The sequence below is a fragment of the Alosa pseudoharengus genome, unplaced genomic scaffold (genome assembly GCF_046254945.1).
Source record: "Alosa pseudoharengus isolate Yale_2024_CS ecotype anadromous, Long Island Sound unplaced genomic scaffold, YU_APseudo_1.1 YU_APseudo_1.1_scf_18, whole genome shotgun sequence".
Lineage (NCBI taxonomy): Eukaryota > Metazoa > Chordata > Actinopteri > Clupeiformes > Clupeidae > Alosa > Alosa pseudoharengus.
Genome location: NW_027468650.1, coordinates 17902135 through 17919106, shown reverse-complemented (window position 1 = coordinate 17919106; position 16972 = coordinate 17902135). Strand labels below are relative to the sequence as shown.

The 16972-nt window shown below is 39.6% G+C and overlaps 2 protein-coding genes across 7 annotated transcripts in view; both read left to right on the top strand.

Annotated features, from left to right (window-relative positions):
* Positions 1 to 1340: 1340 nt before the first annotated feature.
* Positions 1341 to 7074, top strand: LOC143131030 (cAMP-responsive element modulator-like). 3 transcript variants are annotated; one of them, XM_076290385.1, is made up of 3 exons: positions 1341 to 1391; positions 2895 to 3051; positions 6082 to 7074. In XM_076290385.1, exons 1-3 carry the CDS (start codon positions 1361 to 1363, stop codon positions 6224 to 6226), a joined length of 333 nt encoding a protein of 110 aa, XP_076146500.1. In that variant the 5' UTR covers positions 1341 to 1360; the 3' UTR covers positions 6227 to 7074. The 3 variants fall into 3 exon arrangements, 2 of the variants coding, with proteins under 2 accessions (XP_076146500.1, XP_076146499.1); XM_076290384.1 differs by having other exon boundaries at positions 5597 to 6173; XR_012988028.1 differs by lacking the exons at positions 1341 to 1391; positions 6082 to 7074 and adding an exon at positions 2004 to 2132 and having other exon boundaries at positions 2895 to 3963.
* A 4834-nt stretch (positions 7075 to 11908) lies between these two features.
* Positions 11909 to 16972, top strand: part of ccny (cyclin Y) — a 33035-nt gene continuing 27971 nt past the window's right edge. For all 4 annotated transcript variants that reach the window (XM_076290383.1, XM_076290381.1, XM_076290382.1 and 1 more), the window contains exon 1: positions 11909 to 12572. In XM_076290383.1, coding sequence (XP_076146498.1) covers positions 12419 to 12572 — 154 coding nt within the window. In that variant the 5' untranslated portion in view covers positions 11909 to 12418. The remainder of the gene's footprint in view (positions 12573 to 16972) is intronic.

Sequence of the window (16972 nt, the reverse complement as noted above, 5' to 3'; positions counted from 1 at the left end):
GGATTGCAGGGACTGCAGACTCTGACCATGCCCCCTTCAGGCGCACCTCAGTCTGGGCCACCCATGGTACCATATGGCACACAGTCAGGGGATGGGACCCAGCAGTACTACATGCCAGGCAGCAAGATGATGGTACAAGGTAAACAACCATTATTTAACTAACTTCACTAACAAAGGATTATGGTCTACTGCATTTAGTGATGGAAATAATCAGTAGTTTTTCCAGAAGGGCTCAATCATTCATTCCGGCATTATTTATTATGAGAAAATTGAACAGAAAAAGGATGTTGCAAAAGAAATGGACAAGTCTTATCTGGCAGCATTATATTTAGACATGAATCACATCAACTATGGGCTATATGATTAAAATATGACATACCGTGTTCACAGTACAATTTTTTTCAGTTGCATACGATATGGTAACCCGACACATTTCAATCGAACAGGATTTTTGTATTCACACTGTACGCTCTAATGCTCACACTGCAAGGCAAATTACTGAAAATTCTGATATGCCAGAAATTCACTTGGATTGGACTGGAGTTGAAACATTGATTGTGAAGTTTCCTTATAAGACATTGTGAGCGTGCTGAAGTTACATGAAGCAAAACTTTTGTTAGCTCTGATTTAGGGCTAAAATCACAGTGTCTGCTTGGCACCAAACATTACCTTTGTTTACGTTCAAAATGGCAAGTTCTCTGAGCTCATACTTAATGAATCATGTTAAATTGCTAATTAGTAGTTAATAAAGCCACCAATTAGCATAGTCAAATCCCATGATTGATTGGTGAGGAGATATCTTCAGGGAAGGCGGGGAGAAAGCAGGGAGAAAACTCTTTGCTATGCAGCTGAATCCTTCAACATTTCATCACATGGACATCACTTTTTCAATAATATTCAACATTACCAACAATAATCATACATTATCTTAACTTTTACTAATTACTAATTTTACTACTACTGTAATGATACAAATATTGTATCAGCTGAAATAGCTGAAAGGTAAAATGGTCAATAAAGAGTAGGGCCCTCAAGGAATACATATTATGGTTATGGTATTTTGCAACAAGAGCACCGGGCAAGTTCACTCTGGCTGGGCTGGGAAGGTCTTTTAAATTAAGTGACAAACTTAAAGCTCTTAAATATCCTTTATTTGAGACCTACTGTTTCATATGTGCTCTGAATGAAAGAGGTGGGGGGCATGATTTGTTTGACACCATGCTATTGACATCAGTTGTCTATTGATGTCATAGTGATGTCAATGGCTTTAATTGTAAATGCTTACATAGCTACTAGGAGCTACTAGGTACACTCCATATGGGCAGGATGAGAGTGCATCCTGGAGCTCTATGCAGTACACATGGCTGATACAGGGGATGAAACGGAATCAGGTATGTTCGTCATTTAATATATTATTTTATTTAGTTATTTATTTAACATTCAGATCATTGGCTATGTATGGTGTCACACTATTTATAAACACTATTGTCTATATTTGAAAGTACACATACAAACGGTTGGAATTGAAAACTTACCACGTACAGTAAAGGCGAAGAGAGGAAAAGTTTTGGTCCATGACCATTTCCATCAAATAACCATTGAGATTAGGTTGCAAGATTAATTTGAATGTATCCATTACTAGCCATGTTAAGCAATGTTGTTTCATTTTCACAAGCTTCACTGGAAACAGATCTGTAAAGGTCCATGCAAATCAACAAGTTGAACTCTGCTCAGTGTTTTCGTGGCAAAGTCTTCTGTGCCTTTTCATTGCATGTCCTTCTCCCTTCCTCTCACTGGCACGGTCTCCTTCTCTTGCTGTTTTCTCTCTTCCCTCTCCCTTCCCTTTTTTGAACGCTTGAATGCTCAGCCCATTCACATCTCTGACTGACGTCATCACGTTTCCTGGAATTGAACACCAGCAGGGAAATGTAAATGCTCAACCACAAATAAGATGTACATTGACGTCAGTCCAGGGTTTCAGAGTCACACTGTGATTACAGCCAGTTCCTTTCACGCAAGCAAGACGATAGGAGATTAATCATTTGTTAGATAATATGCTTCTTATGTCTCAGTGAAGATTCAGAATGGGTTCTAAATACAAGAATATGAATGCAGAAAATGCTTGTCATCTGGTATGCTGATTTTTTTTTTGTTCTTTTATTTTCTTTCACTATTGAAATAAATTCATCCTAGGAGTGTTTTAGAATGTATAGTTTACATATTATTTTTGATTGCTAGATGTATTTGCATAATAGATATTCATATGTTGACGCATGCCTAAATCAAACTAACATAAGAGAATGATGTTAGGCATTCACCACTATAACACCAGTCATCCTGGCTTACTTTGGTCTGGACATATCTGGACTTATACTAGTCTATATGGCTGATGTCAGGAGTCAGGACTTAACACCATGCCTACATTGATATTGAAGGTTCACACTGTCTCACTGTTATGCTCATATCATAACCCTAGGTGGTCAGTAGGACATATTTGATTTACTGCAGTGTTGGTTTCTTGTTCATTTAGCTGACGCTTTTTTGACACTTTGGATTTAACCATCAGCTAATAGAAAAAATGTAAATGTTTTTGTGTGCATATCTGTAACCCAAAGACTGTACTTTACAGTCTTTACATTCTGAACCTGCAGTTTCTCGTACTGAGCAGGTTTACCATTGCAACAACACATTATCAGTAGGCTGTCTCACAGCTGTTCTCATTTGTGTACCACACTAAATTCACTATATCCAGCAATAGTGCAGGGTGTGGCTTTCTCTCCCTCTCTCACACATGCATTCAAGGCTCCATGAATGTATTTAGTTCTAGTATCTCTCTGGCTCTCACATAATTACACACATAATAACCTCTTCATGATTCTCTTTTCCCATCGCAGCTGCCACTGGTGATATATCAGCATACCAAATTCGCACCTCCGCACCCAGTCTGCCTCAGGGGGTGATGATGTCTGGGTCCTCCAGCTCCATGCATAGACCCCAGCAGCACACTGAAGAGGCCACTCGCAAAAGGGAGCTGCGCTTGTTGAAGAATAGGTAAGCATAAGTTTACAGACATGCACATATATCATCTACACAAGGCTTTCCATCCACTTCAATTTTACAGGTTGGCTCAACACTTTTCTGCTTTATGGCACTAGGTTGCTACTTTCTGAAACTGTAACTAATCAGATTAACAATGTAACCAAGATATCCAGGAAGAGTTCAAGAAATCTCCAAACATTACGATTACCAACATCGCTTACCACCATGCCAGCCCATGTGTCCCCACGGTCATGGAAAACCTCATGGAATTGTGAAGTCATGGAATTGTGAAATCCCATTTTCCTGACCTGGAGAAATTATGGAATTCAGTATATTCATTGAAAGTTTTGGAAAAGTCATGCAATTTGAATTCGGGGCATAGGCAGAAAACAGTAACACATTTTAATTTCATGTCAGTTTAATTAAATTGTTTTCTTACCTCCTGACCTTAAAAACATATTATTACTAATTAGCCCCAACTTGTGGCGTAAAGTACAAAATTTGATATACTTGTAGATTTTGAAACGTCAAAAAGGTTTTGAAATGTTATCAGTGAAAATGGGGGGAACCCTGTAAATGAAGCCAACCGATTCTGTTACTTTTTGCTTTTGGACAGTAAAAGTTGTGTTGTAGCTGAGCTAGGATTTCTTTCAGCTTGCTAGCTAGACAATCTTTATATCTGACATCTGACAAGAGAAAATGTAGTTTTGAAACTTAAAGGAATACGCCAACATATTTTGAGAAAGAGAACATAGTTCTGTATATATGCTTAGAAAATGGCTGTGTCTCATTTGTCTTCATTGTTATTTGTACACGTTATAACTATATAAATTACAACATGTAAATAGGAAAAGATTGCAGTTCTTTTGTCACTATTGGGAGCTCTCAGGCTTTTGGAGCCGCTCACTTTGAGGCACTGTGCTAAGCTAGGCCAGCGGTGGGTGTGTTAGAATGAGTTACTGGACGCACTGAGACAAGAACGGTATCGACTTACCTAACTCTTGGAGATACTGTAAATAAGCTAATGTCCCAAAATGTTGCTGTGTTCTTTTAAAGTGGAAATGAAGCAGTCAAATAAAACAGATGTCTATAGCACTAGTTAAATATTTAATATACCATAAATACAAATAACGTCGGAAATATGACCCGTTATTCAGAATAAAGCACAAGTTGCATTAATTTCAGCCTGTGCGCAGCCATCTTTGTTTTCAGAACATGATGACATCACGAGAATGATTGGTACAACATTCTAGGTTGTTTACATAGCGGCTGTCATAGCCTCACAGTTAGCTTACTGCCTCAACAAAATGGATATGGACGAATGGGATAGACCCACCAATGAGGGCAGGCATCCAATTGCTTATGCTTTTGAGCCAGTAAGAGCAGTGAGAGTTTTAGTGCCCCCCACAGAGCCTGACTATGGAGGAGAAATAAATGATCGAGAGAGATGTATCTGAGCGCACAGGAAACAATCGGTGGTGCTTATGTGGGGTTTGTGTCCCTATGTCCACTGACATGGAGAGTGTCTGCTGCCAGGAAATGAACCTGGGACATTTCATCCAAAATAAAAGATGTATCACGTCCAATCCGAAGTGCCAAATGCTGTCATTAGAGCGCTGAGGGATATCCGAGCCGAAACACTGGAGCGCCCAAAAAAACAGCAGTTATCCAGCACCTCTTACTCACACATTAGAAGTTCGCTCCACTGAGTTTATTCACCAATTTATCAGCGATGCAACTGCATTTTCAGGTCGCAGTAATCCACAAGTTGTGCGAGAACATCCAAACATGCAACTGAACAGGAAGTTAAATCGAATAAAGTACTCTCTGATAGGCCTACAGGCTGCATTACAGCGGCCCTTGTTCTTGTACAAACACAAAAACAAACATCAACAGAATTTGCATAGGCATATTGAAATAAAGTGAACGTCCGCTAATGGCTAAAACATCCACAAACAAACGCTAACCATTCTGATGACAAAGCCCCTGCATTTTTAAAACATGGCTGCGCCCTAGTGGCGAAAGTCATTATCGACATGTCATTTTCCAGTGAAACTACTTAAATTTCAGGTTTAATGAAAATCCATGTATTTCCAAAAATGAAAAAGCTACCAAAAAATTGTCACAGTTCTCATTGCTTCATATCCACTTTAAAGACTTGACTTCAAAAAACATGAATGGCTGAAGACACCAAATTAGCTCAGCAACTACATGTTATGGCACGTTGGCCTTCCTCAGCTACCGCTTCTCAGTCTCCACCTCCTCAGCCGCCCCCTTTTCCCATCAGTGCATGCGTGCATTGGCTGGATATCAGAGCTGCTCTGTGGCATCTACCCAGACTGTCCTTGGTATTGTTTTTTTCTCCTTGCAGTTCTTGCGTTTCTTTCAGCTTTAGCACTCTGTATTACCTCTGCACTGGCACTCCTCCCACTCCGTATCCTTGTGTCAAAAGTTTGTTTGTTGTTTGTTTATGTGGACCCATGTTGTTGAGAAGGTATTTCCGTCATATTGGTTTTCTAGTATTAGCTCTCATTGGGCTGCCTTGTGTGACTTCTAGGGAGGCGGCACGGGAATGCCGCCGGAAGAAAAAGGAATATGTCAAATGTCTGGAAAACCGTGTGGCTGTTCTTGAAAACCAAAACAAGACACTCATAGAAGAACTCAAAGCGCTGAAACACCTATACTGCCACAAAGCCAACTAGCATCAGGGGGTGATGTGAAAAGGGACTGCAATTTTTACAGGATGCTATGTAAAATTTCGGGTATAACAAACAACAAACCCAACTAGAAAAAAAACAAAAAAAAACAATGTGATATTCAGCTTTTGTTTGTATAACCACGAAGACACAAACCCACTTACACACACCCCCCCACACACAAATAGCATTACTGAACATTGTCTGATAAGCAGTTTCTGTCATGAAGACAGCTTTGTCTATATGCTTGGGCTAGTCATGACATCTTTGCACCATATCCTCCTTATCAAGACACCTGTGGAGTGTGGCACAGTGCTGCCCTTTCTGTTGCTTATGCTTTGTGCAGGGAGGCTGCCAAGGAGTGCAGGCGGAGGAAGAGGGAATATGTTCGCTGCCTGGAGACCAGGCTGTCTGTGCTGGAGGTGCAGAACAAGAAGCTGCTGGAAGAGCTCCAGTACTTGAAGGACATCTACAGTGTCAAGTCAAGCTAAGACGTTCTTTAGGGTCTACTTCCCAGCAACAGGGAACAGAGGAAAATCAAAATGCTGCCTTGACTGTTCTGCCTTTTTCCCCCTTTCACTGTTACATTCCTCCAAAATGGCTGTTATTTCAAAGGTCTCAAAGGTTTAACTTTTCTACACAGCATCATTTGCTTCACTGCTATTGCAAAATATTTTCCTCTGCCATGGTGCTCAGCACAAATATGTATTACTATTTATGCTGTTTTCTATGAGGGTTTTAGAAACATTTAATCCCCCCCCCCCACACACACACACACCAGTTTTCAAAGGCACAAGAATGAGCATAATAAAGGGCTGTTATTTTTCAAATTTTCTAAAACTTTCCATCCTTAAACATAAGTGGAAAAGATTGGCTGCTCATGATTGTAAAATATAAATATACAGCTGTTTTGGTCTGTATTATGGTATGTTTTGAACAAGTCAATCTCTGTAAAAGGTATTTCCAACCATTTGGTATTATTTCCTTTTCATGTAATTCTGACCTTTTGACCTTTCATGTAATTCCGACCATACATGTGATTTTGTCTGTTTTGTGCTTTAATTGTATTTATATTAAATGGTCTTAAATCTACTACAACTGTACAGCTTTCTAAACTTGAAATAACACTTTGAGCAGTATATGATGATAGACCGTTATTTATTATCATAATAGTGCATAATGCACTACAATGGGCCTGTGTGAGAAAAAACATTGCTATTTAAGCATACATAAGCACAGGAAACATTTCCTCTTTTCACTTTTTTCCTTATTGTTTTGTTAATGTCCGCCTGTTAATTTTAATACTTTTCAGTTGTTGATTCAGTCTATTTTAGTTTGATTGCCACTGTTATGTGTGAAGATTTTGTAACAGTGATTATGATTGTGATTACTTTTATTTTGTTCTAAATCGATAATATGAATATAAAAATATTGGTAGAAAACACATTTGCACATCTGTATTTGTATAGTACTTGCTTGGACGATGTAACATACAAACTATGTACAAACAATTTTCCTAATATCTGCCCATGGTCTTGTCTTGAAAATGTTTTATCTCTGTCTCACAACAAACAAATAGCAAGCAGAAGCAGCTGTTACTGAGATCTCACATGTTTCCCCTAACCCCCCTAGGAACAATAAGAAGTATTTTAACAAAATGGCCCTTCTTTCAAAGTCCAAATTTATCTCAACCCAAAATATCAAAATACCCTTTTTTCTTCTCAATCTATTATTGCTCATTATTTATCCTAAGGGGGGCTTATGAAAAATAGATCTCATTTTGAATTTTGCTCTCTTATGGGCATTACATAGCAAGGTCAAAACTCTTTTCATTCATGGTTCCCCATTGATGGAATTTTTATTATGACTGCCGTGCAGTGAAGCGACGGTCATATAGTCAGAGTTTTGTTTTTTTCCAGATTTTTTTTTTACTTCAGTGATTTTGTGTCAACAAATCCCGGGACACTGAAAGACAGGTGCACGAAACTTGTTTGGGGTCACTTCAAAATGTCCATTCAACTCCATTATAGACAGAATACCAGCTTAGATCATTTGCATTGTTTGTTTTTAATCAGGGCAGCAGTTTTCAGATTACTGTATGTGCTTACATAATTGCAAAAGGGTTCTCCAATGTTTTCTCAGTTAGCCTTTTAAAATGATATCAGATTAGTAAACCGAATGTGCCTTTGGAACATTGGATGAATGGTTGCTCATTATGGGCCATGTATATTGCATTAAAGATCAGTCATTTCTTTCTACAACATTCAAGAACTCCTTTGTAATTATGTAAGCACATAGAAGGGTGTCGAACCGTAGTCGAGACGTGAGATAAACATGACCAGTGCCAGAAATTGGTAGCATACTGAGTAAGGTACAGCCTGATTTTTCTGATATTGAATAGTGGGAAGTGGCACGACCAAGGCAGCGTGGTCAGAGAAGGTCAGTTGGTCATCAATCATGACACCCACATTTCTTCCAACCTTGGTAGGAGCAAGATACTTGATTTTATAGCACTTTGGCTAACTTGTTTTTTCAGTAAGTATACTTCCAGTGAGGCTATTCGCAGGACATTTTTACCAGACATTAGTATTAATTCAGGTAATCCACAAATATAAAACATTCCAAACATTAAGTCCATAAGTAGAGTTATGTGTAATAAAGTGGAATAAAAGGAAAAAACTATTGGACAAACTTAGAAAAAGCAGTACACCTAGGCAAGGAATAAGCTGGGTTAGTGCATATTGATGGGATAAAAGGTTTTTACCAAGGTGTCACACAAGAAACATTTCATGATGGGTAAAAGCATAGAGCTCACCCAAGACCTTCGCAACCTTATTGTTGCATAACATATCATTGGAACTGGTTACAGATGCATTTCAAAACTTCAGAATCTTCGAGTAAGCAGCATTGGGGCCATTATCTGCAAGTGGAAGGAACATCACTGCATCATCAACCTGCCATGCACAGGATCTCCGCAAGATTTCTGACCAGGAATTTAGAAGGAGTCAGAAGAGTAGACCAAGAGCAAGGACCACTCAGAGAAAGCTCCAGAAAGACTTGAAGGCAGCAGGTACAATAATTACAGAGTAAATCATACGCAATGCACTCCACTGTCATGGCATGCACGCTCACCCCACGACTCCATTACTGAAGAAAAACATGCCGACGTCATTTAAAGTTTGCTACACAACATTTGGACAAGCTTAAATACTGAGAGAATGTCTGGTCAGGCGTGAGCAAAATCAAACTTTTTGGATGTCATACTACACACCATGTTTAAAGGAGAAATGGTACTGTACATCACCCTATAGAAATACTTACAGTGAGGTTTGGAGGTGGAAGCATCATGGTGTGGGGCTGTTTTTCTTGCCATTCACCAGGATGAGGATGAGACATGGCTAGACCTTCCAGCAGGACAATGATCCAAAGCATTCAGCAAAGGAAACTCAACTGGTTTCAGAGAGCCTTAAGCCTTGACTTAAATCCAATTGAACAATTCTGGAAGTTAACTAAAGATCAGGATTCACAAGATTTAAAGATTTAAAATAATGGGCCAAAATCACACCTGAATACTGCGACTGATTAGTTTCATCATACAGGAAATGTCTTGAAGCTGTCATTACAAATAAAAGGCTTTTCCACAAAGTACAGTATTTAAGAAATGTCAGTTCATGTGTCATTCAACTTTAATACACATAACTCTACTTATGGACTTTAATGTTTGGATCTTTTTATGGGTGGATTGCCTTAATAAATACTAATGTCTGGTGAAAATGTAATACAAATAGCCTAACTGGAAGTATACTTACTGAAAAACATGTTGACACGTTCAATTCTTGTTTAATAGACTGACAGACAGACATGCAGACTTGAGGGACAACATTTATGACAAGGCAACCAGGTTACTTATAGACCTTGAACTAGAGCTAGATCTGGTCTCTTTGGCTATGTGATTATGTTTCAGGCTATGTGGAGTCTTGTCTGGCTGAAGAATCAGCAAATCACCAAAGGGATGCTCTTCGATTGTCTCACCACCTGTTGTCAGCTCTACCAATGTCCCTTGGTATCGGTCCCCTCTTCTGGGAGTGACTTTGTACATGGAGACCTTCCTTCACTGACATCAGAGCCATTTCGGCTGAGCGGCCGTTCTTTAAGTCAGTTTGATTTGGATCGAGGAGGTAATTCCATGAGAGGAATTCTGAGACCTGTTTTGGAGACTACTCTTTCGATAGCTTTGAATAGGAAGGGGAGAAGCAAAACTGGACAATAGTTCTCAATCAGAGTAGGATTGAGAGAGGGTTAATTAAGTTGTGGAGTTGCACAAGCCAGTTTTTGAATACTTTGGGAAATGTGCTGGTAGTCAGTGAAGCATTTATCACATGTATGATTGGTGTGATCATAAGAGAAATGGTTTGTAGCAGTTGAATGGGATCCAATGGGCATGTAGCAGGACGGTTACATGTCAGGAGTTTAGATACCTCACTCTCAGGTCCTGTCCACATTAAGCCAGGTAAATCACACATAATACACTGCTCAAAAAAATTAAGGGAACACTTACAGTTTTCCACAATTGTCCACTTTTTTGAAACCTTCCACCCTTTTCTCCATTCTCAAACTACATTCACAGAATGTCTGACAGTTCTTGCAAAATAATAAAACACTCGCTTCAAAAGTTTTACTTGTGCTTAGAACCAAACAGTGTGAGAGTACCGATCCAGTGTATGATTGAAGTGTTCCCTTAATTTTTTTGAGCAGTATATTTTGCCATTTAGCCCTTAGAAAATTATAATGTGGAAGGAGAATCATTTTCACCTCATGCTAATTTAGGCCTATATTTACCCTGGTTAATGTGGACATGACCTCAGTGAGAGGGGTAAATTAACTGTGTGCATTAACTTACCTTGAGACCTCAGATAATTTGACAATGTAATCACTTTTCTTGGTAAAATCCACATCATTGACTTGATCTGGTTTCAGTCACTTAGACTGTATTCTTAGACTGTTCACACCAAGCAATTACAATCTGTTGATGTAATTGCATATTTGACTGTTTGACACATTCCATTAACTTCTGCGAACAGACCACCGTGTCGTCCATTATCCCTTACTTAATGTTATGGTTATAATGCCATTGAACCATGTCGGATTTGTAGGATTTTAAAAATGTTTCAATATTAAACAAACTGATAACATCAGAGTCCGACATTGATTTAGAAGTTCATGTCAGTAGAACATTAATTTAAATTAATTTAAATTTAACAATTGTTTGCTATCTGGGCTGGTTGGTGCAGGTTCATTCAGTCTCACATACCAGAACCAAAAATGTCCCACTTCACCCTCCATTTACAATTTGCGCAGAATACATTTTTTGTGCTTCCTGTCCGTCTCATAGTTATGACATAGGCAAGTGAAAAGAAGCTGTGGGAGCGAGTCCAGACCAAATTCCCCGACCTCAAATGTTGTGGGCAGGGTCAATTCAGGCTAGTGTGCCTATCCAGATTTACAGTGTAGTTGCAAGCAATTTTTCAAGTCCAAAATATGACCTGCAAAGATTCTTCAAAAACTGCTGTTATGACCAAAAAACAGCAGTTTTGAAAGTTGAAAACTGCATTTGTTTTTTTTTTGTAAAGGAGATTAAAATTACAGATTAATTTGAGGTAATTTAAAAGAGATTTTAGGGCCTCTGGTAGCCTACTTTCAAATAATTGCTGATTGCTGGGTGTGTGGAACAACACCCACACACCCAGCAAATGCACACTACAAATACAAGCAACATTCAGCTCCCCTAACTCTCACATAAGGCCAAACTGGAGGCGTCGTTGCAAGTGCAAAAATGGCAGATGTTTTTTTTTTTTTATTAACTTCATAATGCAGTAGGCCTAGGCTACTAGGTATTCTGAAAGATATAATCAGACACCTTTTGTGATTTAACGGCCTGCTGATTGGCAGATGCGCTTAAAGCCGACTAGCCTATCATTGACCGTAAGGGAGGCAGCTGTTTCAAAATAACGCCGTGAACAATAGCCTAATCCAAGTAAAATGTAAGTATGCTGGAGATATATCCTCCTTATCGTCTGAATATTGTGTTTTTATTGAACGCGAAGGGAATGTTAGGGGCAAACGGATGCACTATGTAAACGGACCTAGGCTACTTTGTTACCACCCACTTGAACCGGAACCATTACACTGGGAACAGTCGCCTCCGTAAGCCTGTAAGCCGAGCCCTACATTGACAGCTGACGCTGTTAAAATGTTGCTTGGGCTATTTTAACATAGCCCTTCTTATATTTTTCGACGGATAAAAAATGCTTCTGGTGCGGTTTTTGATATTGCTGTGGTAGAATTTTGACAGCAACGGCGGCTGTTGCGTTATCGACGCGAGCTGCGTCGGTCGGGTCGGGGGGAATATTTGGTTGATAATTGGGGTGGGGTGGCCAGTAGCCCCGGCGATTTATTTGTTATGTGTCGGTAAATGGGTTTATATTAGGATTATTGCAAATTAGAACCCAACAAGGGTGCATAAACTCCGTGAGGTATTCTTGCGTTTCCTATTTTAGTGAGTGTAGCGTCGTGATACGCCCCAGCCTGTCCTCGTGCCAGCTGTATCGAAAGGCTAGGAGAAAGCTGGATATTACACTGCGTAGCGCTACCATCAACATTAGCCTCTGCAAGGAAACCTAATCATGGGGAATACGACCTCTTGCTGCGTATCGTCCAGCCCGAAGATTCGGAGAAATGCGCACTCGAGGCTGGAGCCGTACCACCCGGAGCCGGAGCTTCCTCGGGACGACACTGGGGGCAATCTTCAACACATCAGCGATAGGGAGAACATTGACGGTAGGATATCACACCTTAGAAACAGATGATTAAAAAATATCCCACTTCCATGTAGCCTACCCCAAAGGCAACTGTATAATATCCTAATGAACGACAAAATAAAGAAAAAATACAGCTGAATGACACGCATCTGTCAATTGGTCACTGTAAACGAGCAAGGCCGTGAATCCAGCATTTGGAAACCGCGTCCGTGGTTCAGCTGCTGCAAAGAATAATCAACATTTAAGGTCAATTTAAGAAAAGCAAAAAAAATATGTTATACTAACGTACATTCCGTATCTGTAATTTAGGAACTAAGGAGTCTTATACCCACAGCTTACGTATAAGTTAATCTAAGATACTGCTCTCTTTTCGATTCATTCGTAGGCTTTGTTCAGGCCTAGGCTACTTACAAATAAAATAATTAGTCACATCAGGCTACTTATCGTGTTATTGTGCTATAATGATCTACTGTGACATTCACTCGTTACTTGTCCTAATTTTTGTCAGTGATGGTCTGAGTTGAGGACTGCAAGGATTTGACAGGCCTTTAACCATTTCACACTTGGCATCTGTGCATAGTTGGCCTCACTTATGTGAATTCATTACTTCTCTCTGCAGTTTCATTTAAGTGTAGGCCTACAATTTGTAGTATTTCCTTTCTCTTGTAATTATTGATATCGTTATAGATTTATTTGCAAAGTATCAGACAGACATGCAAGTATGCCAAATGAAAACAACAAACATGTCTGCAAACAAGTTTGTTGGAGTATGGTACATCTGTTGGAGTAGTTAGTACACTCATTCTTGTCTCAAATATGCTCTGAGGTCAGACACTAGGCTTTCAGGTGTATGCCAAGACTGAAAAAGAAAGACGTATCTTCTGTTTGCATGCATTTTCTTTTTGCGTGTTTGTCTGATAGCAACACAATGAACAGCAAGATGCACACTGGTGTTTTTGTCAGGACACTAAAGTTCTGCGCTTCTAATTGATATGAATAGAGCCCTAGATTTTGGTTATCTGACGGCTTTTCATATTGTTTTTGTGCTTGTGTCACCTCTAGGTGGCTTTTCTCTTAATACAATTTCATGACTAAAAGTGGAGCCAGAAGCAGGGTTAGCCAGGTTTCAATAAGTCATGTGATTGCAGAAGAACATTATTGTTGGTAGCTTTAATCAGTCTTTCTGCAGTAGACCAGTCCCTAGTGTGTGGTGTGGTTGGATTCTGTTTTAGAGAACTACTTTAGCTGTCTTTGTGGGTGGATAGACTGAGGAAGATCAGCACCATCTGAAGGGTCTGTTCTGATATGCAGAGAAAGAATCCCTGTCTATGAATCCCACTGATTTAAAACGTGGCACTGTGAGCAAGACAACATGTGAGTCACTGTAAGAGAACAGTCTATTCACTTGGCATGGGCTGTGTGCCTATGTTTTTGCTATAAGCCACTGAATCAAGTAAGATTATCTTCAACTTTCTCAGTCAGATGACCGGTCCTCGAAAGGGTGTTTATTTAAGTCACGAAGAACTGTGTTGTGCTTACTAACTGTGAAGACACCAGCAGTGTCTTCCCTCAAAAAGAAAAAAATGTGTGGCATTAGAGTGCATTAGTGTCTCCTGCCTGTGCACAGCTCCCAGTTAAAGTAATGAAGCTGAACAATGTTAGCTCTGTTAGCAAAAACAAAGAAGCTATAGTGAAAATATGGATATTGAGGAGGATGCATTTGTTATGTGCTTGTGTGCGTCCTTTTGTCTGCCACCATGTTTCTCTCAAAGATATGTATTCTCATCTCCCGTTCTCCTCCAGGGTAGTGAAAAAGAGGCATGCAATAAAGCTGTCCTGACAGTGTGCACAAATGTATCCTTAAATAGGCAGGGAAGTCCCTGGTTTCCTGTACACTCCAGACCTGATCTGATGAATTGGGTCAGATGTGGGTTGCCCACATTGTACGGAAACATAACAATGATAAACTCTGAAAACAGGCGTTGCACATCAAAAGTACATAACAATGACTTTTGGATAAATGCTGAAGTACAAGCACAGTTTGGGAAGGCACATTGAACTTATGATGCCCACTCGATACAGTGCATACGGAAAGTATTCACAGCGCTTTACTTCTTCCACATTTTGTTATGTTTCACTCATCTTACAATGGATTATTGATATTATTTAGCAATTATTTACTTTTTCTCATCAATGTACACACGATACTCCAACACCCGACAAATTGTTTTGTAAATGTATAAAAAATAAAAGACTGAAATATTCCATTTGCATAAGTATTCACACATTTTGTTATGACACTTGCCATTGAACTCTGGTGCATCCTACTTCTATCAATGGTCCTTGGAATGATTCTACAACTTGATTGGAGTTCACCTATGCCTAAATGAATTCACTGGACATTATTAGGACAGGCACACATTTCTTTATATAAGGTCTCACATTTGACTGTGTATGTCAGAGTGAAAGCCAAGCCACGAGGTTGAGAGAATTGTCTGTAGACCTGCGAGACAAGGTTGTGTGAAGACAGATCTTGGGAAGGGTATAACATTTCTGCAGCATTGGAAGTGTCCAAGAGTGCGGTAGCCTACATCATTCTCAAATGGAAAAGTTTGGAACAACAGTCTTCTTAGATCTGGCCGCTCAGCCTAACTGAGTAATCCGGGATGAAGGGCCTTGGTCAGACAGGTAACCAAGGACCCAATGATCACTACGAATGATATCTAGAGTTCCTTTGAGAAGATGAGAGAAGCATAAAGAAGGACAAAAATCAGTGCAGCTCAGTGCCTGGTTTCTTCCATTGGGTATTGTGGCCAAATAGTTCAGTCTTTGTTCGGTCCTTCTTTACACTTCTCTGAACAGTCAAACCAATAGACTATGATAAGCTACCCTACTTGGTAGAGATGCACCAAAATGGAATTTTAGGGCCGATAACGATTACCGATATTTATCAGTCTGTTGTGGCCAATAATATTACCTTTGGAAAAAAATGTGAAAAGTGAATTGGGGACAGCATTTAATAAGCATCATGTAATTGCAGTAATTTTACCTACCACCAAGGATGGACAGAACTCAGTCCTCAATGGTACAGCAGTCAACAAAAGTGTTACAAAATCGAAGTCCGTTGCTGTAAGGAACTAGTTGTTCGCCATAAGATCCATTCTATTTATAAGGATCAGACTGCCAGGACATACAAGGAAACTAAACAAGGAACCAAAATGGAGATGATTAATTTCAATATTGACTGAACAAGAGACTGTTACAGTTACTGTTAGAAGACTGTTAGAAAGCATTTTACAATATTGGGAGATGTGTATAACAGCTTTCAAGGCAAAATCACATCCACACAAGGCGCTGCTGCTGCTGCTGAACGGATTCTTCTAGTATTAAGGGTGTTCTTATTAAGTCACAGAAGCAGAATTCACTTTGAGTAGCAATGGACAACTTCAACAAAGAAGCTTGTCCCAATAAAGAGCATTATTGTAAAATATACAAAAAATATAAAACATTTCAAGGTCGCTATACAAAGGGTCAGGACATGTAAACAAGCAAGCAACTTACACTGGAGAAAAAATATATAATGCAGAGGTGGAGAAGGAGAAATGTCACTCCACTGCTCGTCGGGGCCGCATTAACGTACCTCGTACGTAACGTGCATTATTTTTCTGTTAACTGATCGCTGTGTCGTCCATTATTATCCCTTACATATTTTGGGGTTAGGGATGTAATGATTACCGGTTTAAACCAAGATAAAAAAAATCTTGACTATAACAATTACCGTTTGATTATCTTAATTACTGAGCTGCAAAAAACGTGTGTAGAATTCTTTCCAGTATCATCCGAGTCCCCTCAAAGTCTTGTCTTCCATGCCTGCTTCATCCTGACCGGAACGAATTAAACATTCTGCACGTTCTTTGACAGAGAATAGATGTAGGTTTCTAGTGACAAAATAGTAACTTTCAGTGTGGCACGATCCCTTTGTAAATTGCATTTAATTAAAAAGTGTTTTTCCCTGGCTCTCCCTTAGTCTAGTAGGGCAGGCATGCACAAGATGCAGCTACAATCAAAGGAGTTGCAGCTTTATTTAGTGACCACCAATTAATTTACTTTACCTCAGTCACCCCATCTAACTCCTATTAGTTTTGCGTATGCGTTTTCTCTCTCCCTCTGCACTAACCCTAGATGCACACAGTTGTGTTGCTGTTGAACAACTGTCCCCCTACCAGCTCCTCCAACCCCAGCACCAATAATAGATTAACCAAACGTGACGATACAACGAATCCTTGCGAGGGTTGGAGTAGCTGGAAGGGGGAAAGTTGGTAAGTGTTCTTAACAGTCTTCTGTAATAAACTCCGGGTTCACTAAAAATACTGTCTCTATGGCTTATTTGTTAGACCTTGGGGTCAATTTTCGGCAGAG

Bases quoted from the DNA above. Each gene is read 5' to 3' on its own strand.
- LOC143131030 (XM_076290385.1), top strand. From the start codon at position 1,361: ATGGCTGATACAGGGGATGAAACGGAATCAG. The intron at 1,392-2,894 runs GTATGTTCGTCA...TTCCCATCGCAG, and splicing joins AGGGGATGAAACGGAATCAG to CTGCCACTGGTGATATATCA. The intron at 3,052-6,081 runs GTAAGCATAAGT...TGCTTTGTGCAG, and splicing joins CTGCGCTTGTTGAAGAATAG to GGAGGCTGCCAAGGAGTGCA.